This window comes from Nothobranchius furzeri, chromosome 11 (genome assembly GCF_043380555.1).
Source record: "Nothobranchius furzeri strain GRZ-AD chromosome 11, NfurGRZ-RIMD1, whole genome shotgun sequence".
In the NCBI taxonomy this organism is placed as follows: Eukaryota; Metazoa; Chordata; class Actinopteri; order Cyprinodontiformes; family Nothobranchiidae; genus Nothobranchius; species Nothobranchius furzeri.
In genome coordinates this window covers 56335445-56359425 of record NC_091751.1, presented here as the reverse complement: position 1 = coordinate 56359425, position 23981 = coordinate 56335445, and the positions used below count along the sequence as shown (strand labels likewise).

The 23981-nt window shown below is 45.7% G+C and overlaps 2 protein-coding genes across 6 annotated transcripts in view; both read right to left on the bottom strand.

Moving 5' to 3' along the window:
- Window positions 1–533: 533 nt before the first annotated feature.
- wdr47a (WD repeat domain 47a) lies at window positions 534–10153 on the bottom strand. Of its 2 annotated transcripts, none has more exons than XM_015957110.3 (17): window positions 10013–10153; window positions 8760–8929; window positions 8594–8677; window positions 8394–8478; window positions 7969–8100; window positions 7648–7824; window positions 7058–7569; window positions 6794–6911; window positions 5568–5749; window positions 4837–5073; window positions 4699–4762; window positions 4380–4537; window positions 2263–2432; window positions 2006–2176; window positions 1779–1910; window positions 988–1206; window positions 534–892 (listed from the first exon to the last, which is right to left on the bottom strand). In XM_015957110.3, the coding sequence occupies exons 2-17, from the start codon at window positions 8915–8917 to the stop codon at window positions 750–752; spliced, it is 2742 nt and encodes a 913-aa protein (XP_015812596.3). In that variant the 5' UTR covers window positions 8918–8929; window positions 10013–10153; the 3' UTR covers window positions 534–749. The 2 variants fall into 2 exon arrangements, with proteins under 2 accessions (XP_015812596.3, XP_015812598.3); XM_015957112.3 differs by lacking the exon at window positions 10013–10153 and adding an exon at window positions 9868–10010.
- Window positions 10154–15304: 5151 nt separating this feature from the next.
- The window catches only part of camsap2b (calmodulin regulated spectrin-associated protein family, member 2b), a 51518-nt gene continuing 42841 nt past the window's right edge, over window positions 15305–23981 (bottom strand). For 2 of the 4 annotated variants that reach the window (XM_015957101.3, XM_070541720.1), the window contains 7 exons: window positions 23191–23327; window positions 22908–23122; window positions 22734–22833; window positions 22498–22563; window positions 21823–21938; window positions 21615–21733; window positions 15305–15834 (listed from right to left, as the gene is read on the bottom strand). In XM_015957101.3, coding sequence (XP_015812587.3) covers window positions 15538–15834; window positions 21615–21733; window positions 21823–21938; window positions 22498–22563; window positions 22734–22833; window positions 22908–23122; window positions 23191–23327 — 1050 coding nt within the window. In that variant the 3' untranslated portion in view covers window positions 15305–15537. The remainder of the gene's footprint in view (window positions 15835–21614; window positions 21734–21822; window positions 21939–22497; window positions 22564–22733; window positions 22834–22907; window positions 23123–23190; window positions 23328–23981) is intronic. The other 2 variants (XM_070541721.1, XM_070541722.1) reach the window with 1 other exon arrangement.

Sequence of the window (23981 nt, the reverse complement as noted above, 5' to 3'; positions counted from 1 at the left end):
CATGTAATAAATATTCAAACACCCGTGCTTCCATCCAGATGTGGCCGTGCACACAAACAGATGTTAGGCAAAGGCTTGACACCTACTGTCACTAAATCACAGCAGCAGACAAACCAAGTCAATGTCATGATTTTCAAACTGGAAGAGTCCCTTTGACGCTGAAATAAAGAAAGCTACTGTAAGACAATCAGATCACTGGCTAAAGAGAAAAGATACTCCTGCGTTTCACGGATGCACTGGATACAGAAACGGGAGAAGTCCCACATCAGCGAGCCTCCCGAGTGGAGGAAATCACTCAAAGGTTACATTTGACACCAGCTTTTCTTTCCAATAACAATAGCAGCGTCACGTCAGCTGTTAGAAAATCATATGCAAGAGCCGGAATGTTTAAAAGGACCTAAAATGAGATCATGAGCTAAAAGAAGGCACCATCATGAGCAACGCACTCCCGCCATGTTAGACCAGAAAGAAAAGGACATGCAGCAGAAAACGGAGGAGGACTCGCATGAATTGAGAAACCAATTGCAAATAATGACTTAAAGCCGGTTTACAGCTCAGCATGCCAACGATCAGGGTGATGGGAGCATGCAACATGTGCTTTTGATGTCTCCAGTTTAAAACTATTTGGTTTCCTGCAGAAGGAGAAGCTTGGTGACCTGTTTGTGTTTTTTCAGTGTTTGTGAAGAGAGGAGGAATGGCGTTTAAGAATGTGCAAGTCTATCAGATCAGTTAGGAATTGTTGGTGTGTGTTAGGGGTTGTGTGTCCACAGCGTGACCGTACGGTCAGCGGAAGACGACAGGAAGGACAGGTCCTGCGTGTGCCACCGACACTGAATCACCTTGTCTCCATGTTCTCCAACCACGGTCAGAGGCAGCTGTTTGGTCAGGTCGCCTACAAACACAGGGAGGTTTTGGTTTTTCTGTTCAACTTTTAAAAAATGAACTTTTTTAAGAATCAAAGGACGAATTCTGGCTTTGCAGACGCACCTTGAAGGTTGGTGACCATCACCTTTGTGTCGTAGGAGCCGGTGAGCAGATAGTGCGCTCCAGGGGAAAACCGAACAGACCGAACATCGCTGGAGTGCGGCCGGTACACCTGAACGATCCGTCCTCCTCTGATGTCATACAGCATGCACGCGCTGTCTTCCTGTCCAGTTGCTAGGAGACGGCCGCTGGGATCCACTGCTACAGAGGCAACGGGACTGCCTGATCGGTGGAAAAGAGGAGCGCAGCTTCATTAATCAGTTGTATTCAAGACCAAGTTCATTTGTTCAACGCATCTGCAGCGGCCGGTCTCTAGTATAAATGAAAGGCTTGTGAGTCGATCTGAGTGGGAGGAAAAGCTCTGGTGCTCCTGTTCCAGGAACTACAAGTGTGCCGGAGCAGAGGTGAGCTGCAGAGGAGTCTTATTTCCTGATACTCGGATATCTTGCCTCTGGTAAACAGCAACATGACTCCTCCACTGACTCTGCTATGCAACGCTGATGTTTTATCTCCACAAATAACACAAGCCTGAAGGAGTTCTGCCATGGGGTGGACTTGCTAAAGCTAATGGTTAGCTTCTACAAGCCAAGACGTGCTCTGCTCTCCTGCACGCTAACTGACAAGCTTTTCCAAGCTGAGAGTTTACTCGTCCAAATCAGGAAATGAGGCTAGATGACCGTTTTAACCTTTAGCTTGCATGCGAAACTCAGTGTGAAACAAGTAAACAACAGTTTGTTGGTGAACTTGGGCTTTAAATAAAAATGGAGGTGAAACTCGTAACACCTGAGCCGTACCTGAGCCGTGGAAAGCTGTTCCCACTACTCTCACACAGCTCGGCACCCTGAGATCCCAAAACCGAACCGTTTTATCTTGAGACCCGGAGGCGATCATCCAGCCTCCCCATGTGTACAGAGACAGGATGTGACCTGGACAGAAACGACACGTTACTCGCACCTTTTCTTCTCCAACCCCCCATTTTGAGCTGAAGTGAACAGGTGTGTGGTGGAAGCAGGCTGTGTACCTGTGTGTCCACTCAGTGCGTGCAGCCCTTGTCCTCGCTGGCAGTCGGTGGTGTAGATGTTACAGTCCCCCGCTCCAGCGCTGATCAAGATGGCTCCTCCACTTTCAGGACCCTCCATGAAGGCCAGGTCCCTGATGGTACCGTCGTGCATGCTGAACTCCAGGTCTGGCCCTGGATCACACAAAACGACACAAACAGAAGACCTCTCACACTCACAAACTTGACTTACTTGATGTAATCCTACTGAAAGGTCTCACCTGTGGCATTGCAGGTCTCCGCGCTAAAAGGCAGGACTTTGACATACTTGTCGTTCGAGCCTGTAGCCAGCAGCTGACCGCAGTGGCTCCATGCCACGCAGTAGATGGAGCCTTTGTGGTGTTTGTTCCTCTTGAAACGAACAGCCGGCTGCTTTATCGGACTTGAGCCACTAGAGGAGGGATAAGGGGTGAAGTAAAAAGACAAGTAAAGGCAAAAGTTAGAATATTTCTATTTGTACACCAATGTGGGATATTATAACACGTCAATTTTTTTAAATTAAACAATAAATGTCAAAACTAGAGATCCAGAACCTGACCTATACACATCCAGCGGGCATTTTCCACAGTGGGTTTATCCATTTGCCGATGTCGATCCGTGGAGGTTACGGTCAGCCTGTGACCGATATCTGCCAGCTAAAATGTTACTAATAATAACAGCTGATGCTAATCTTCTCTGAACCTGAATCAGATTTTGAACTGAATTTAACCAACTGTTGAATCTTAGTTCTTTAATCTTAAAGCTGTTTTATCAAATCTACAGGACAAGCTAGGTTTTGAACACCGCGCCAGTGAGGCAAAAATCACTGGAGCACATTAAAATCCCATCTGTTGTCACACACTAATGTGTGCAAAATGGGGAAATTATTTGGTGGTTTAATCCCCCAATCCAACCCCTTAATGCTGTGTGTCAAGCAGGGAGGCATTGGGTCCCATTTTTTTCAGTCTTCGGTGTGACCCGACCAGGATTTGAACCCTGATTTCCCAGTCAGAGCGGACACTACCACTAGGCCACTGAGCGGGTGAAACACGTCAGGCGCCAGTAAAACACAGACAGTACCAGAATATGAGCAGACACGAACAATCATGCGTTAATTTTGTTCTTTTGGTGGCGCCATTTCCAGCATGTTATTGTGGCCGTGCGCAGGACACAGCTGCCTGCAGAGCACATCAACATCAGCCCTCTGTCCTCTCCGCCCAAAAGATTCTGCGGTAAGCCGAGAGACCATATAATTAATGCAGCTTTGGTGGAAACTGGATCTTTTTTCTGGCTCCCCCTGGGCTTCTAGGGGAGCCGAGCTGCCTTTAGCTCCCCCTTATTTCAAACCCTGGTCCTAAATTTGAAGTGATAGCATCCAGCTGTTTCTCCTCTGATATTAAAGAGCAAGTCACCCCCTACAAGAAACTTACTTCACTCCCACTTAATGTTTGAAAAATGCAACAAATACTGTTGCCTGGCAGACCGAGAGGGCGGCGCTGCTAACAAATACACACACACACACAGGCATTGTGACATCATAATGTACCAGTTTACATCATAGCATACCTCTTGGCCAATAGCGGTGGCAGATTTAAATTCAAATGCAGTGCAGAGTTTTTACCTTACGACAGTGCAACACTGACAGTTTTAGGCAGAATATTTAAAATGTAACCAAAATGCACAAAAGTTCCAAATTATTGACTACACATGTCTGCAGCGCGATTAGACACTCGTTCATGTCGTTTATCAGCAAAAAAAAGTTGGTTTGGGGGTGACTTGCTCTTTAATGAGCCGTGAACCTCTCACCAGCGGTGTTCTGTTGCTTCCTTCTGTCCACCTTGGTTGTTCAATTTAAAATCACCTTGTTTTATTGGTTTTACTTTGTTGTTCTTTTTAATTGTTTTTATGACATATGTGACTTTCTGCCTGTGTTCATGTGCAGCGCTTTGGTCGGTTGTAATGCCGTGTTAAAAGCGCTCTATAAATAAAGCGATACGGTGTGGTAATGGTTAATGTTATTAGCGGAGGTGTTTAGATGAATGCAAGAGAACTTCATTCAGTTTTTTAATCACTATTATGCATTTATAGCAATACTATGTTAGAATGATGTTAAGAGGCATGAAAAAAACGTTTTAGGCTCATTTGTTTGTCAAATTATCAGCTTTAAAGGAAAAAAATAGTCAATATCAGCCTGATGAATGAGTCCATCTCTAACAATAATAGTGATAATAAAAATATATTGTAGGCCTGCGGTAATCGTGTTTGTAGGCAAACATGTAGAAAGAAAATAACATATTTTAAATAATTCGGTTGTGTTTATTTAAGCAAATATATTAGTTGTTCTTTTGAGCCGAGTTACCTCGTGTCCAGTTTGTCCGGATAGGCGCACACGCGAAGCGTTTTGGAGTTGGACCCCACGGCGTACAGAGATCCAGACGGGTGAAAGGCCACGGCTCGGACAGCCTGCGTGTCCTCCAGCGTGTGCACGGGTACAAACAGGCTTTTTACTTTTTCACCCTGATAACACAACAAAACGCTCAAATACATCAGGTTGGCATAAAAATAATGCAAATGCATAAAAAATGTGAAGAGGTATGATATAATTTACAATTGACCTTAATTTCTTAATGAAAAAGAAAATATGAACAGTAAGCAAACATTTATTTTAGGATCCGTACCTCTTTACTACGAGACAGAGGTCCAGGGGAGTCGCCCTGTTGACCCGTTTTTGGTTTCTGACCACTGTCAACAAACAGCAATGACAAATTAATCACCCAGCAAAACTCTCCAACGAAGGCAGAAGAAATCCCACCAACCTGGAGACCACGGGGGACTCGTTTGGAGGCGGGACCACCTGGCCCCCTACGGAGCGCTGAGGGGTGCTGCTACTCACCCCTCCCCCTCTGCTCTGCTCCGGCGTCGCAGATGGGGGGTTATTATTGTCCTCGAAGGTGGGCGTATTCCCGTTGCCATTACACTGCTGGGTGAGAGACTTCACCTCCTCTCCTAAACTCTCCATCCCAACGTTGAGCTCCTCCAGCTTCTGAATGGACCTGAACGAACAAACAAATGCACAGAAATCCCTCTCCTGATCAGAAAATGTGTTTTTTTCAAAAACATTTAAAGACTCTTGCCTAAAAGCTGTTTGTGAGCTGAAAGAGGAGTAAATCTAGTTAGAGCGACAAAGGGGAAAAGGACAAAAGCAAACTGAATTAATGACGTCATTATGCAGAAAGTCTTGAATAATGCAGAAGGCAACAGAGACGAAGGAGCAAATCTGAAAAACAAACATTCAAAATATTCTCATTTTTATCATGTTGCAGCTAATTCTTGTTGTGGCATTAAACTTTAATATCGAGCCATAATGAGGTGGTTTAAGTGGTGCAGCTGGTCTGAGCAGACGCTGCTGTGAGCAGTGGGGGGTGGCGCCTTGATAGCCACATGGGACCCATCATTTTCAGGCCTTAACATTTCGACTTGGCGTTTTCGGACAGCTGCTCCTCTGTTGTTCCCTGGAGTTTGCCGTACGTGCGGACACCTTTCTCACCTGTTGAGGAACTTCTCCGTGAGGCTGTGCTGCATGTCACTGGGCGGGGGCTCCTGCTGGACCCCTCCCTCCAGCAGCATCTGCTGGTACATTTGTCTCTGCTGCTGCTTCTGCTCCAGATGCTGCTGCACGCGAAGCCTCTGCCGATAAAACTCCTCGTACTTCTCCGTCGAGTCGCGTAGCTGAGGGTTAAAACGAAGCGCATCAATGAAAGAAGAAAACAAGGAGACGTGGACGCAGGACGATGAACAGGGATGAAGGAGTGTATACGCCGGACCCGTTCATGGGACACGGTCATCGGTGAGGAGGGCGCGCCCACGGACAAACGGAGACGAAGTGAGGCTACCACCATCAGCGACACTCTGAAGAAGGCTACAGTTGCAGCCAAAACTTGCCAGCAAGATGGTAAAAACAAATCTCTCTTACTCTGTGTTCAGAGAGGAACCAAATAATGGAAGCACGTCAAATTGAGAACTTACTAGAAAAAGGGTTCGTTTGTAAAGGATACAGTCGTATTGTTAAAGGCAAAGTGATGCCAAATAAAGAGGTCTTCTTCAAAAGGAAAACATGCAGATCTTTGAGTTCAGCTCCGAAAAGCAACACTGTGATCATCTTCTTTTCACTCTTGTTAGCTCAGGTATTAGAGAAGGAAAGAGGGCGAATCTGAGAGTCGACGACAGGTCACTTCCCCCCTCTGTCCTCGACTTCCTGCCCTGATAATCTGACAGGAACAGATCTACAGAGGACAGACCCTGGCATTGTAGAAGTGGTAGAAAGCAAAAGGACAACTAGAGGAAAAAATACAGCAATTATGGTGAGATCACAAAAACTTCTGTTTCTGTCCTTCATGTGCGTCTCCAAGGAGGAGTAAATCACAGAGATCAAACTAGAAACCACGAGCCAGATGTTTTAACACCACGTTTACAGGCAACATGAAGACATACATGACCCATATTTTTAGACTAAGCTGGTGGACCATGTGTCCCCACTGAACTGGGATTAAATCCACCTGAGTGGCTTCTACCTCCACTTGTCTACAGACTCATTATACGCTGGTTAGATAGGAAATGCAAACAGAATCTTAAAATACATCCATTGTTCAGATTTACTGCAGACTAGACCAAAACAGAGTGGCTTTAGTCCCAATATCAGCTAATCTGAGCTGGAACTGAAGGCAACGTCTACAAATTAAATATATATTTTAAAAAACAAGGTCAACCGTGTACCTCATTCCTGTCAGCAGATCCAATCATCGGGGCCTCCTCACCTGGAGCGGACGCAGGACGCGTGTTCTGAGCTCCGTCTGAGCTCATCATCTTATCCACAGGTGTGTCCGTCCTCGATCTATTACACAAACCCCCCCCATCAAATATCTTTGTAGATATACTGTAGGTGTTTGCTTTGGGTGGAGCATAAAACACGGAGAAGCTAGTCCCTTCCCGGGTTGGGGACAGCATTCTCAGACATGCAGGAGAACATTTAGCTCTTACGTCTCAGGAGATTCCTCGAAGATGCTGTGGCAGTCGGCGCTCTCCATCATCAGACTCCTGCTGAGGTTCGGCCCTCCTGCTCCAGGATAGTGGAAGTTGGCGAAGGAGTGCGACATCGGAGAGACTCCTTTACCTGGCACTACCTCCCCGCCGCTCGCTCTTTTGTCCTGGCCAGACAACCCGAAGGACAGCCCGTCCAACGCTGGGTTCAGGGAGCGGGACATGTAAGTGTCGGCAGATTGGGGTCGCCGAAGCGGGGAGGAAGGGTACGGGGAGAGTTTACTGATCAGAGGGGTGAGGAGGTCAGCGTAGCCAGTTTTAATGGGCTTAACCAAACGGTCGACGTGGATGTTGAGCTGCTTCTGCTCAAAGGCGCAGGTGAAAACGGTGTGGGTGAGATTCTGCATCCAGGACAGCAGAGACAGGTCCAGGTCATCACAGCCGTTCCCACACAGCATGTCAACCCCTAGGAGGACCTCACCCTCTGTGATCTCCTCACCCGTCGCCTTGCTCTGCAAACAGAAACACCCAAAAGTGAAAAAGCACCCGACAGAGGATTTACACCGAGTGATCTGGGAGGTCGTTCAGACCTGGCAGAACTCCACGCAGCACTCATAGAGCACCCCCTTAAGAAGCAGCTGAAAGAGTCGGTCCCCGCTGGCCTTGAATCCAGCCTCGCTCAGCTTCCTGTCTGCAGGGATGAACTCTGCCACCATGATGCACGCCTCCTCAAAACACTGCACCCTGGCTGTGCTCGGGTTCCAGTCCTGAAGGAGAAAAAGGCCAAAACCTTCAATCGAAACAACCAAACCACCCACAGAAACACGCAAGGGGCGTTTGTGGACCACAAAAGGAAAATGCTGCGTGAACAGATTAATGCAAGCCTCTACCTGTAGAAGAACTAGTCTTACCTTGAACTCAGCGTGGTTTGTGAGGCGAGGCAGTGTGAGGAGCAGACACAGTTTGCTGTAGTCATCTTTAGAGGGGCAGAACTCCTCCAGAGCATGGAGGCACTTTACCGCTTCCTGCATGGTGAATTCCAACTAAACACACAACAGACACACACGAGCTCAGAACATACATGAACACGTCGCAAAAGGTGATGGGGAGTCCTGTAAACATCTGAGTGTGCCTGTACCTTTGCATTAGTGGCAGAAGTATGAACAAATCATACGATTTCAAGAGTTTTGGAGCTAAATTCATTAAAATTATGTAAAAAGTTAAAGCAAAACAAACAAAAGTTGGATTTTACATTTAAAACCTTTGCTATTTTCCTTGAGAAGCCCAGAGAATTAAAAAAAACACAGATTAGAGCGGCTGCAGTGTTTACACGCACGTGCTGTGGCTCTTCTTCTGCAGACATGGCGTTATTCACGCACAGAGCCTCGAGAAACTTCTGCTTTAGAACGATGTAACGAAACCTGAGGGCAAAAATCAAGCAACTTGTTATTTTTGTGTTGTTTCAAAGATTTAGAAAGGCTTTAAAAAATATATAAAGATGCCTAAAAAAACTTATACTTTGGACAATGAGTTCACCTTTTTCTGTCAAACTTGTCCATGCACTCCAGAGGCTGGATGAACTGAAGGACCTCGTCCCACTGTCCATCGAGGATCAACTGCCTGAAACAAAAACAAATACTTTTGTGTTCAGCGCCATAAACGTGATTTAGGGGTCTGAATGCAGACAGAACGGCTCATCAACCTGAGGAAGAGCATGTCATCTGAGTAGAGTCCATTGATGACTCCGCTCTCCTTCTCCAGCGCCAGCATACTGATGTGCAACTTCCTGGAGTGGAGAAAGTCCAGGATCACCTTGATGATCTCCACCTCCTTCACATTTATGGTTTCTTCTGCTGTCATGGTAACGACAGGCTGTTGAAGAGAAGAGCGAAGGGCTAAAGTCAAAGAACAGATCATCAGCCTGAGGTCACTGCACATTGATGTCTTTGAATATCCATCACAAGAATTCAAATTAAGCCAAAGAAAGGAAACAGATTCAGCATTTTGAGGTCTAGTGAAGCTTTTTAGGCTAAAACAAAACACTGACATAGATCTAAATTAGCTACATCTTTTACTCAATTTAATCAGAAATAATTTGTTCTGCTTCAAAACACAGTAGGAGCACCATCTGCTTGTTAAACCAAGAATTATTTGTGACTGACTCCACCCAGGCCAGGGGGGTTACACGGCCCAAAGCTCTGCTGACTAAATAAGCACAAAGCTTCATCTCCCATTTGCCAAAAAACAACTTGATGATGCCTGAGACCTTTGGGAAAGCATAACCTGTAAACATCAACAGTCAAGCATGGTGGTGATAGTGTGATGATGTGGAGCTGCTTTGCTGCAATTGATGGAAGCATGAATTGTGCTTTCCACCAGAAAATCCTGAGGAGTGACCTTTGATCCTAATCAGACCGCTCATTCTGGAAAATCCCTTTTGCTGCAAAACAAGTGACACGGAGTGTCAGTGATCAGGAGTATTATATTTGCTTTTTCAGGGTCAGTTCTAGTCTGACAGAATGGACAGCCCTTCACGTTATCGTGAGGACAACTCATTGCACCCCCTAATAAATAAATACCCACCAGTCTGGATTTTAGACTCATTACTCACACAAACACGGTTGTAAAATATCATCAAACACGAGCTACGTTAGCCTGGAGGATGGTTAGCTAATAACACTGGCGCTAAGCCACTAACTAACAGTATAAGCAGATTAAGCTAGCTACAAACACACTGAATATAGCCACCGGATTAGTGCAGAACAGGCTGGTTAGCGTCAAAGCTCATACAAAGCGGACTAATTTTTTACCAGCTATGGGTTTGGAGGGGGAGGCTGAGGAGCAAGGCAGGCCGAGGAGGGGAGAGGCATGATCCGCTAGTTAGCTGGACGGGCGGGGTGACAGCTCCTCGAATAAACAACACAAACTGCCGCGGCGCTGCTAGGAAAGGCTCACCTGTTTCTATAAAAACATGGGATGAAAAAGCAGTTCCCGAAGCCTTTCCGCGTTTTCACTGACAAGCGGCGTCCCGTCGGTACCGCTCGGTGTTGTTGTCGGCGTCCCCTCCCTGCTGGATGCGCCTCTCCGCCGCTGAGCTGACTGCGGTCTGGAGCTGCCTAGCCTTCTGCTTGTCCGGGCACCGCCTCCTCCATTCATCACACACACACACACACACACACACACACACACACACACACACACACACACACACACACACACACACACACACACACACACACACACGCGCGCGCGCGCGCGCGATAATTTGACGTAGGAAATAATGTGTTTATGGGCTTAAATAACACAATAGGAATAAGAAACGGGCGTGTCTAAGAGGGGTATTCGGGGGTCCTCCCTTTTTCAGCTTTTTCCTTATTTGGTTTTCTTTGCAATCATAAAAATCTACGGATAAATATACTCGTCAAGGGCATAGGGCAAAAGTGGCAGACGCATTAAGTGTGGGTGAGGATTACAGGTTCACGCCCTGCTCATTCGTACCTTTGGGCAAGACACTAGCTGGCTGGTGGTGGTCGGACGAACTGGCGGCGCTTGTGTTCAGCAACCTCACCTGCAGTGTGTCCCAGGGCAGCTGTGGCTAGAATGTAGCTCATCAAAATGTACGTTTATTACTATAACTCTGGGTTGTTTGTGGGTCTAAACATGTCAGATGTTGGGCTGGGTTGTTTGTGGGTAGTTTTATTACCTGCTAGAGCTGCTCTCTGGAAGACTAAAGTCAGCAAACACAGAGACCGCAGAGAAAAGGTCCTACTCACTCGAGATGGAACTTATACTGAAGTCTGAAAGGTTGTAGCCTTAATAATAAAGCATTTTAAATGATGCACCTGAGCTGTAACTATGGTAACGCAAGATTCCATAGCTTTACCATAGCGACAGTCTATCATAGGTGACAGACAGCGCTCCATAGGGAGCCTAAGTCATGCCCATCTACTTCCGGACCACGGGTCCCCAGAAAAACAAAAAAATGAATGTAAGTCAATGGTGCTAAAGACGCTATTTTCTAATTCTGCTTGTTATGTGCCATGGATTTCACATATGATGTCCGTGAAGGTGCATTTTAATACCAAAAACGCGCTTATTTTTGAAAGGGGGGGATACGTTATTTTAAGTTTTGTGTAATAAGTCCAGGACTACAAATGCACTTTATGAAAGTGACATCATCGAAGCAGACACGGAGAAAAACAGAAGGGAAAATGTCAGAGATTCAGTGGTGACGTCATATATGCAACATGCCGATGTCAGATTTGTAGTCATGCTAACATCGAACTTTTACAAGCTGATAAATTTCAAAGTATGTGACTGGCGTGATTGAAACACCCATCGTTAGATTACATTTAAATTGAAGTACAACATATGTGTGATCCAGGACGTAAGACAAAGCCTATTATTAAATAGCGTTTTTAGCCCCGTTGACTTGTATTCATGTTTTCGTTCTTCCGGGGACCCGTGAGCTGACCGGGAAGAGATGAGACCTAGGCTCCCTATTGTAGTGAAGTAGGAAGTACAGATAGTGGCTTTAAAAATTAGTGAAGTAAAAGTAAAAAAGTAGACCTGAAGAAAATAAGCAAAGTACAAAGAAAGAAAGCTTTACATATTATTTTATATTATATTATATTCAATAACTTCATTACTTTTTAAAAGATTTAATTTTGTTTGCATTTTAAATTCTGTCATCCTGTCCCTCTAAACGCGATTTAACATAAAATGAGCCATCATCAGGTGTACCTCTTATGCATAATAATGATTGGATCACGGACCAGATGTTTGATTCAATTCACTTAAATTCAAAAATACTTTATTAATCCCAGAGGGAAATTGATTGCTGTAGTAGCTCATAATAATAATAATAATCAAGTTATCAAAGAGTTATTGTATATTACAATGGCTGTTGGCAGGAAGGATCTCCAGTAGCGGTCAGTGTTGCAGCGAAACTGAAGAAGCCTCTGACTGAAGACACTCTTCCGTTGTCGGACAGTCTTGTGAAGAGAATGCTCAGGGTTGTCCATAATTTTCTTGATTCTCTGGAGAATCCTTCTTTGTATGATCTCCTCCAGTGGTTTAGAAACTGCCGAAACTCTGGCTGAGTCCTTGAAAGGGCTTGGAGTTCCTCCATCTTGTTGGCCAGTGATCTCACATTGCCCATTATGATTGATGGAAGAGGTAGTTTGAATTTCCTCTTTCTCTGTCTCCATTTTGCTCCCGCTCTGCACCCACGCTTTTTACGTTTTAGCTCATTTGGGATTTGTGGCTTCAAATGAGGCATTGTTTCAGCCTTTCCAATGTTAATCAGCTGCTCCCGATTGTAAACCAGCTTGTTGCCATGGTTACGCATCATAACAAATGCTCAAAAAGTGGAAAAAGCTAAAAAATAGCAGTAAAAATCCTCTAAGCTTCACAGCACCAGAAACAGAAAAGTAAAGTGTAAAAAAAAATACAGTTTTTCTTGAGAAACTAGAAGAAAAAATGTCCAAGAAAAGGCAAAACTTACATATAGTCAACAGAGCTACTCCAACATGCATTCACCCAGAGCAGCGCAGTTCCGTAACGTGATGTAGATATCAGAACTTAAAGAAGATTATACAATCCTCTTCAGATAAATAACAAACCGCTTGACATCAAATAAATTTCTCTTTGGTCTTGATGCTCATATAGCAGTAAAGCTTTTAAACATAAACAGAGATCTCAGTTTTCCTGGTAGTGTTTAATCAAAGAGCAAAGTGACAAAAAACTATAAGTTACTTAGAAGTTAAATACGTACATAAAGATAAGCTGTATTTGAGCCTCTTGACTTTTCTGTTAGCTAAATCAAGCCAAATGATTCTTCTATTAGCTGATGGATCCATTTTTAAATGTAAAAAAGTCAAAGTAGTTTGTTCACTTAATGTTATTAAAGTTATGACTTATTCACTGATGACAAAGTGACATTTATTTATATTTCTGTCAAACTGGTGCAGAAATAAAGATCAGTCCCTTCTCCAGACACCACTACTGTACATGGCATATAGCATGTAGGTCATATATATATATATATATATATGTATAATAAAGGATTCTAATTAGCAACGGGAAAAAAAGAATAAATGCACACTTTTTGGATAAATGTGTGTTTTCAAGTGATATCCTCAGAAACATTTTCTGCAATGTAAATGTTATCCTGCTATTCTACTTGGTGAGTTTTTCATTAAAAAACGTTTTAATAAAACTCTTAAAGTGACAATGTGTATTTTCCCTGGCAATAGGGGGGCAGTACATACCTAAATCATTGCAAGAAAGCATTATTTTGGTGTTCAAGTAAGACCTTACCAACGGATGGCCGTTAGGGTCAAAAATCCCTTGGAGTGCAACCTCCAGCAAAATAAGAAGCACATCAGACTCCCTTTCATCACTGGCAACAAGTGAAGAGGTAGATGTGTATAACAACGTTTATTAATGGTGAAAAATCTGTAATCATTTGTTACAAATCAGTAAATGTATTTTGTCCACACGGTCTTCCTTAGAAGTATCCAATATGGCATCACTCAGAGACTTGGGCCACTCCCATGTATTTTAGAACAGATTAATATGGTTATATGCTATAAAACCGCCAATATTTTTCAACAACTGGGCGTTTTTTTTATTCATTTACAACATTTTGATAGATATTTCCAGAGATTAATGGTAAAAACTACACATTGTCACTTTAAAAGCCACTGAAATGAGACACCATGCTTAGTGTTGTTAGCTGGCATTTTAATAAAACAGAAATGATAAAAAAAAAAGAACATTTGATCATATTTTCTTAATCCAAAAGAAAATTATTTCAAAGTTGAGGAACAAAAGCATTTCTCAGTACTTGATCACATGTAACGGCACAATTAAGCGGCGAACGTCTTTGTGGCAACAGTTTGCATTCAACACTCTCTTCAACCACTGCACTGCTTCGATAGATTTAAGCCCTCCAACGTTACAAAAAATACTTCTATATGCCAAAATATATCTGTACAGTGTCAACACATACCAAGGAATGCATGACAAAAACTCAAAAAATGTTATGGCAAAAAACTCAGACAGAGGAGAGAGCTTTATTGGTTTTATTTACAACCGTGGACTACTTCGAAGGTGATCTAGTAGCTGAGACAGTGAACACATTGGTGTGTGAATATCTCACCTAGCTGTAATATTGGTGATTATTTAAATTACTCCTAAATTGCATAAATTGGCACAATTTGAGATTTCGATCTAGTCTTCTACTCATGATAATCACAATCTTTGCATCTGCAGCACAACTGCACACGCCTTTGAGACAAGTTATAAAAACAACTCAAAATGTTTCTAGTAACTAGAAATGTGTTTTTAAATATCTTCCAAACATGACCAAAATTAGAATAAATTAAAAGTAAATTGCGGGTTCTAGAATCATTTGATGGCCCTCTGTTTGCTAAACAACCTCATCATTGCACACTTTTAGAAAGTAATTGTGACTTCCAGCTGAGTTCTGCTCCCCACTCTGCTTGGCACTTCACTGTACACGCACACACACTCACACACTTTTCACCTGTTTAGAAGTTTGTAATTCACATGTACAAAAGCTAAAATACATGCTTGTTTAGCCGCAAAACTCACATCATAAACTGCTGCCTCTGATCTCAGACCTGTGTACTTGCACGCGCACACACACACACACACACACACACACACACACACACACACACACACACACACACACACACACACACACACACACACCAAAAAGACTTAACAGACACAGACAAGATGACACTACACCCATTTGACACAAAACAAGCGTAAGGCTACACATGATGGACTTACAGTGCAAAAACTTATCAAGAAAGTAAAAAGCCTTGTTTTTAGAAAAGTTATCTTTGTTTTGAGTTTAAAAAGAATAAATACGTTCTTATCTGCAAAAACAGCATTACTTGAAATAAATAAATAAATATTGTTAAATATGATCCAAATGTTCTTGTTTTGAGTGAAAACATCTGCCAATGGAGGAAAAAAGTTGCTTAGTTAGAATTTTTAAAACTATCAAATAAATCTAACTTTAGATTATTTTGCTTGTTTAAAAAAACTTTTGTTAAACGTTTTTGCAGATAAGAATTTTTTTTATTTTTTAGATTAAAAATAAGTAAAAATGTCTAAAACAAGTCTTTTTACTTTCTTGGAAATGAGTTTTTGCAGTGTAGCGACACCAAGCAGCCTGTGAGAGGTGGGGCATTCAGTGCTTCAGTGGTTCAGCTCGGTAAGGCGTCGGCCTCTTTTTGGCACATGGGAACATTGACACACATGCTGATCAGTACACACTTGTGCCTCAATGAAGCAGAGTCACAGCCAGCACTGTTTCTGTAATATTGAAATCCAACATTCCAGTTTTCCAGATTGGTAACTCTTATAAAAAGTATAATCCATATTTTCCTCTGTCTGTCCAAGAGGAGCATGTCCAGCTGCTGCGCCATCATCTGGCTCTACTTTGGGTGCTTTTTGGGCGTCCCCTGCTTCTTGCTTTGCCACAGGTGGTTAGCGATGGTGATGGCATCCACGCTTGCAGACATGGTTTTTGCTGGGATCTGGCTGAACTGCTTCCTGTCTGAGTTGTACTTGTACAGGGCCACGATCATCTTGGTGTTGATGCTTTTCGGCCCGACGCCGGCCAGCTTGGCGATTTCCTCGGTCTCGGGGCAATACGTGTACACAGACCTGAACTGGCATCCTGCATCCCGGAACAACACCAGGAAGTTATTGGCTTGAGATTTCTCCATTTCCTGCAGACAATTGTGAATAAAAAGCACATTTAGTTCCTGCAAGATTATCACACAGTGTTTATTAAATCTCAGTTTTCTGGTCTGGACCAAAATATTTAAAATTTTGTCTGGATTTGCATCTCTGTTCACACAGCTAACTTCATACCCCCCCCCCCCCCCCAAAAAAAAAAAAAACCAACTAAAAAAACAAGACTTCCAGAAGATTTTATTCTCGAATTTGACAACTTATCTGAAACATGTTGCTAACAGAATATACAACCCTCTAAAACAATATTTTATTTGGTTAAATGCAAGTATTAAATCGGAATTAAAGAGTACTTGTGTTCAAATATAAAATCTTTAAATAATGAACCATTTTAAAGTATTTGCAGGTTAATCTGAAACAACAGTGAGCGAGACGTCGACGATCAACACCACCAGGATCTACAGCACTGATATGGGAATGTCATTCAGACTTGAGAAGGGTGGTCAGATGGTGACAAGGAAAGGGAAGGTATAGTCCACACAGAAGGGCTCTCACTCCCAGAAGGAACAATAGCAGACATTGAGGACAGCTACAAGAAGCTTGATATCCCACAAGCAAATGGCAACCTCAATTCGGCCACAAGAAAAGGGGCCACAGGCAAATGCCAACAACGAATAAGGCAAGTCCTAAGAAGTCAGCTCAATGGCAAGAACAAGGTCAGGGCAGCAAACAGCTACGCCCTGCCAGTAATCAGATATCCTGCAGGAATAATAAGCTGGCCAAAGGAAGAAATACAGACCACAGATGTTAAGATATGGAAGCTCCTAACCATGCCTGGAGGGTCTTCGTCTTCGTCTTCCTCCGCTTATCCGGGTCCGGGTCGCGGGGGCAGCATCCCAACTAGGGAGCTCCAGGCCGTCCTCTCCCCGGCCTTGTCCACCAGCTCCTCCGGCAGGACCCCAAGGCGTTCCCGGACCAGATTGGAGATGTAACCTCTCCAACGTGTCCTGGGTCGACCCGGGGGCCTTCTGCCGGCAGGACATGCCCAAAACACCTCCCCGGGGAGGCGTCCAGGAGGCATCCTGGCCAGATGCCCAAACCACCTCAACTGGCTCCTTTCGATCCGGAGGAGCAGCGGTTCTACCCCGAGTCCCTCCCGAATGTCCGAGCTCCTCACCCTATCTCTAAGGCTGAGCCCGGCCACCCAACGGAGGAAACTCATTTCGGCCGCTTGTATCCGCGATCTCGTTCTTTCGGTCATTACCCAAAGCTCATGACCATAGGTGAGGATTGGGACGTAGATCGATCGGTAAATCGAGAGCCTGGCTTTCTGGCTCAGCTCCCTCTTCCCCACGACAGATCGGCTCAGCGTCCGCATCACTGCAGACGCCGAACCAATCCGCCTGTCGATCTCCCGATCCCTCCTACCCTCACTCGTGAACAAGACCCCGAGATACTTAAACTCCTCCACTTGAGGTAGGACCTCTCCCCCGACCCGGAGGTGGCAAGCCACCCTTTTCTGGTCGAGAACCATGGTCTCAGATTTGGAGGTGCTGATCCTCATCCCAGCCGCTTCACATTCGGCCGCGAACCTACCCAGCAAGAGCTGAAGGTCAGAGCTGGATGAAGCTAGGAGGACCACATCATCCGCAAAAAGCAGAGACGAGATTCTCCTGCCACCAAACTCGACACACTCCACACCACGGCTGCGTCTAGAAATTCTGTCCATAAAAGTGATGAACAGAACCGGTGACAAAGGGCAGCCCTGGCGGAGTCCAACCCTCACTGGGAACAGGTCCGACTTACTACCGGCTATGCGGACCAAACTCACGCTCCTCTGGTAAAGGGACTGAATGGCCCTTAACAGAAAGCCACCCACCCCATACTCCTGGAGCGTCCCCCACAGGGTGCCCCTGGGGACACGGTCATAAGCCTTCTCCAAATCCACAAAGCACATGTGGATTGGTTGGGCAAACTCCCATGCCCCCTCCATCACCCTTGCAAGGGTATAGAGCTGGTCCACAGTTCCAAGGCCAGGACGAAAACCACATTGCTCCTCCTCTATCTGAGATTCAACTATCGATCGGACCCTCCTCTCCAGTACCTTGGAGTAGACCTTTCCAGGGAGGCTGAGGAGTGTGATCCCCCTATAGTTGGAACACACCCTCAGGTCACCCTTCTTAAAGATGGGGACCACCACCCCGGTCTGCCACTCCCTAGGAACTGCCCCCGATGACCACGCAATGTTGTAGAGACATGTCAACCATGACAGCCCTACAACATCCATAGCCTTGAGATACCCAGGACGAACCTCATCCGCCCCCGGGGCTCCGCCGCTGTGTAGTTGTTTGACTACCTCAGCAACTTCTGCCCCCGAGATCGGACAGTCCATCCCCAGGCCTCCCAGCTCTGGTTCCTCCTCGGAATGCGCATTGGTGGGATTGAGGAGTTCCTCAAAGTATTCCTTCCACCGTCCGACTATAGCCTCAGTTGACGTCAGCAGCTCCCCATCCCTACTGTAAACAGTGTGAGCGAGTTGCTGCCTTCCTCTCCTGAGGCGCCGGACAGTTTGCCAGAACCTCTTTGGAGCCGATCGATAGTCTTTCTCCATGGCCTCACCAAACTCCTCCCACGCCCGAGATTTTGCCTCGGCAACTGCCACTGCTGCACCCCGCTTGGCTATCCGGTACCTGTCTGCTGCCTCCGGAGACCCACAGACCAGCCACGCCCTGTAGGCCTCCTTCTTCAGCCTGACGGCTCCCCGAACCTCTGGTGTCCACCAGCGGGTACGGGGGTTGCCACCACGACTGGCACCGGCCACCTTACGACCACAGCTAGCAACAGCCGCCTCGACAATCGCAGAGTGGAACAAGGCCCACTCGGACTCAATGTCCCCAACTGCTCTCGGGACGTGGTCAAAGCTCTGCCGGAGGTGGGAGTTGAAGACCGTCTTGACAGGTTCTTCTGCCAGGCGTTCCCAGCAGACCCTCACTATGCGTTTGGGTCTGCCAGGTCTACGCGGCATGTTCCCTTGCCATCTGATCCAACTCACCAACAGGTGGTGATCAGTTGACAGCTCCGCCCCTCTCTTCACTCGGGTGTCCAAAACATACGGCCGCAGGTCAGATGATACGACTACAAAATCTATCATCGACCTGTGACCTAGGCTGCCCTGGTAACAAGTGTACCGGTGGGCATCCTTATGTTCGAACATGGTGTTCGTTATGGCCAAACTGCGGCTTGCACAGAAGTCCAATAACAAAACACCGCTCGAGTTCAGATTAGGTGGGCCGTTCCTCCCAATCACACCCCTCCAGGTCAAGCTGTCATTGCCCACGTGAGCATTGAAGTCCCCCAGCAGGACAATGGAGTCCCCTGATGGAGCACTATCTAGCACTCGTCCCAGGGACTCCAAAAAGGGTGGGTACTCTGAACTGATATTTGGCCCATAAGCACAAACAACAGTCAGGACCCGTTCCCCGACCCGAAGGCGCAAGGAAGCTACCCTCTTGTCCCCCGGGGTAAACCCCAACACACAGGCAGAGAGTCTCGGGGCTAACAAAAAGCCAACCCCAGCCCTCCGCCTCTCACCCGGAGCAACTCCAGCAAAGTAGAGTGTCCAACCCCTCTCCAGGTCTCGGGTTCCAGAGCCAATGCAATGTGTCGAGGTGAGTCCGACTATATCTAGCCGGTACCGCTCAACCTCTGCAACAAGCTCCGGCTCCTTCCCCGCCAGCGAGGTGACGTTCCATGTCCCAAAAACTAGTTTTCTTGTCCGGGGATTGGACCGCCAAGGCTCCCGCCTTGGTCTGCCACCCGATTCGCATTGCACCGGACCCTTCATGTTCCTCCTGCGGGTGGTGGGTCCACAGTTGGACGACCCCATGTATCCGGTTCGGGCTGGGCCCGGCCGGGCCCCATGGGCGAAAGCCCGGCCACCAGGCACTCGCTCACGGGCCCCAACCCCAGGCCTGGCTCCAGGGTGGGACCCCGGTAACGCTCCGGGCCGGGTACTCCGACTCTTCGTTTTAACCGCCATGAAAGATCCTTCGAACCGTTCTTTGTCTCACCCTTCACCTAAGACCAATTTGTCATGGGAGACCCTACCAGGGGCACTAAGTGCCCCAGACAACATAGCTCCTAGGATCATTAGGGCACTCAAACTCCTCCACCACGATAAGGTGACGGTTCAAGGAGGAGATGCCTGGAGGGTTCCATCCTAAATCCAGCACCCTGAGAATATATAGTAGCAGTAAGGAAGGAGGCTGAGGACTAGTGAGTTTGAGAGCCACTATCTAGGATGAAACATTCAAGATCCATAAGTACATCAAGGATAAGGCCCCAACAGATGACGTGCTCAGTGAATGTCTCAGACAATGGTGAACAGAGGTGGAGATGCTGGAAATACCATCATGAGAGGACAAACCCCTACATGGGATGTACCACCGACAGATAACTGAAGTGGCTGATATGAAGAAATCCTATCAATAGATTGAAAGAGTTGGTCTGAAGGACAGCAAAGGCACTCATCATGGCTGCACAGCAGCACCATCCCTCCCTACACACAGATCACGCACAGAGAATAGGGCTCTGCGATCCATGGGAGGTCTCATCTTGCGCAAGAGGAAGCATTCTCGCCTATGAGGCGCACGCTGAGCACCAGCAGAGACAGCCAGCTCCAGGAGGACTGAGGGGGAAAAAGTCATCCGACAGGACCCCCCCCCCCCCACACACACACACACACACAGTTTTTATGATGTTTGTTATGAGGGGCCTCAAAATAAGTTCCTGCATAGGACCCCCATGTGGCAGGGGACAGGCCTGCTGCACAGGAACAGGCCCTGAACACAAGAGCAACAGAGGCCCAAGGTGTAGGGTATGCAAAGAGACCCCCGAGACAATCCGCCACATAACTGCAGGGTGTAAGATGCTAGCAGGGAAAGTATAAATGGAATGCCACAACCAAGTGGCTGGAGTAGAGTGCAGAAACATCTGTGCAGAGTATGGACTGGAAGCCCCAAGGTCTAAGTGGGAAACACCCCCTAAGATGGTTGAGAACAAACGAGCCAAGCTCGTGTGGGACTTTCAGATCCAGACTGACAAAATAGTGATGGAGAACCAATCAGACATTGTGGTGGTGGACAAACAACAGAGGACAGCTGTTGTGGTTGATGTGATGATACCAAGTGATGGCAACATCAGGAAAAAGGAACAGGAGAAACTAGAGAAGTACCAGGGCCTCAAAGAAGAACTTGAGAAAGCCCGGAGAGTGAAGACATCAATGGTGCCCGTGATCATCGGGGCACTTGGGGCAGTAACCCCTAAACTGGAGGAGTGGCTAAAGCAGATCCCAGGAATAACATCAGACATCTCAGTCCAGAAAAGTGCAGTTCTGGGAACAGCTAAGATACTGCAGAACCCTCAAGCTCCCAGGCCTCTGGTAGAGGATCCAAGCTTGGAAGGATGAGACCACCCACAGAGGGTGAGGGCCAGATGATTTTGTTAGACACTTAAATGTAGACTTGTTTAAAGATTATGGTGTTTCTAGTGATTTAGCAAAAATAAAAACATGAGACTTAATGAAAGAATCAATGACTGCATTTTGAGATTTCCACCAACCTACAAAAGTGTTTCCATGGAGAAAATCTGGGCCAATCTGCTTTTACGGTTCACATCAACACTTGACGACACTGTTCCTCAAGTAATTTACACTATCACAGTCATCGTTTGAATTGAATGAAACCAAAAATATCAAGAGGTAACACACACTCTGCTTGGAACAAAACACATTTCTACACACAGAAGCAATACATACATCAAGTATCTTGTTTTTCTGCCCTTCGTTGACTTTGCCAGCCAGGCAGCAGTGAGCCAGGGCGTTCTGGATGATGTGCTTGTTGGATTTTGCACTAGGCTCCTTGTATAGTTTGGGTCCTGAGGAGGAGGAGGAGGTATGAGATTGCACAAATTAAATATCTGCTGGGGCAGCAAGAAAACCAGAGCATGGATCTTTTTAAGCCTACCTGTGTACTCATTGTTGGAGGGAGTTGAGGAAGTGGTGGAATCATTTTCCCAGTCCTTCTCTTCGTTGCGGCTGCCAGCCGAAGGACAGGAGGAGAACCCCTCAGCCGAGTCTGGCCTGATGACGAGCACAAACCAACAAATGACAAACGAGAAATGGATGGACCAACGCAAGCATGAGCCACACATCACCACGCAGAGCAACATGGAGACATGCAGACACAAAGAGATGGAGTGAAACAAGGTCAGACACTGTGACACAGTTCCATTGACTGCATGTTGGCTTGCATCACATCATCCTGTAAAACTCTGACGAAGCTGAGTGTAGTCAAAATTGGTGCATTCAGCCAAGCAAAGATGTCACTGTTGCCTTTAAGCACACTGAGACATGAACTTTAAAAAAGGAAATGGCAAAAAAAAACAAACAAATAAAACATACAGAAGAGAGAAAGTAAACAGCCAGAAACGACTGCAACTAAGAGGGGAAGAGAAACCAGAAGAGCACTGCAGCACAGACACGAGGAGCCTCGATGAAAAACACAAAAACTACAATGATGGAGTCGCTTGTATTCGTCTGTGCTGAGAAAACATCTGATGAAGGCTTATAATGGCAGCTGCAGCAAATCCACTCAGAGCAACACCTAAGGAAACTTAACTTCCCTTTCAGAGTTACTAACCTTCCCCTTCTTTCTTTGAGAGAACTTAAAAAAAAAGGAAATTGAGCAGAAGCTAGTTTTTTGCCTCTGAAGGATGCATGCAGAGTGGAAGAAGAGGGAAACAGGAATAAAAGGAGATCACAGAGTAAAGACTCCTAAAAAACACAATCAAAGGCTAAAACAGGGTAGTGTGTGTGTGTGTGTGTGTGTGTGTGTGTGTGTGTGTGTGTGTGTGTGTGTGTGTGTGTGAGACATACCTGTTGCTCTTCCTGTTATCTGACTGGTCTCGGTCATTGTCGGCCAGATTGAGTGACGCTATAGACATGCTAGACACAGAGAAGCCACGAGGACGAACCCCTGCAGGATGACGGCACACAGGCTGAGCACGGATCGATATCACACGCATGTTTTCGCGTTTGCGCGTCTTTTACCTCTTGCTCTTGCAGGAGGAGTAGAACACTCCATGACATCCCTGTGGATGGACTTGGGTCTCGGCTTTTTCTTCAGGCTTCCAGTTCGAGGCTTGATGACGTCATCCATTTCCTCCATCAGTTTGAGCTGCTTCCTCCTCAGATATTCATTCTTGATGTATTCCCTCCTCGCCTTTTCATCCTCCTTCTTCTGCTGCTCCTCCTCCGCTTTTAACCTACAGAAAAATACGTTCATTGTGATCGTGACATTTAAAAGGCTCAGTGTTGCTTAACGTAGACACACCGTGCAGCTTCCTTCCTCTGCTCCTGGTCCTGCTCCTGCTGCTGCCGCCTCTCCTGAGCCTCCTTCTCCCTCTGCAGCCTCTTCTCCAGCAAGGCTGCTTTCTTTGCTGCCATGTCTTCTTCTCCTTTCACATCATCCTGGTAACCAGTTATAAAATGTAGATACATAGAACCTGATACTGTTCTGTAACCTCACAAAATGAATCTGTCAGGATAAACTGGGGATTGCACTTGTTCATTTAAAGGAAAGTTCTGTATTTTAGTGTAGCTCTGGTTTAAGAGCAAGATGAAAGGACATAGAACAAACATTTTTTGGGGAAATTTTACAGGAGATCAGCTCTAAACTTGATAGAAGTTGGTTACAAATGTATTATTTATGGTTAAAATTCATATTGAAGTGGGCTTCATGAAAAAAGCATCAAGTTATTAGGATGGTGCTGATTTGATTTGGATTTCTTTCCAAATAAGTTAGATTTAGGACTTAAAGGCTGGAATAAAATGGACCTAACTGCATTTTTCGCTTTGAAAATGAAGATAATTTCAGTCATTTTTGCCTATTCAAGAATGATAATCAATTAGAAAACAGTGGTTTCTTTTAGATTTCCACAGATTTGTCACTTTTTACAAAACGATTCACTCAAAAAGCCAAGAGGTCGTTTACAGGTGAGAACAGGAGCTTACAAACTAAAATGTAGGCATAGAAATGATCGAACCTGTTAAAGAGCCTCCAACCAGAGATATTAAAGTGACAGAGGTAAATAGCACGTTCTGTTAGGTGGACAAAAATGGACG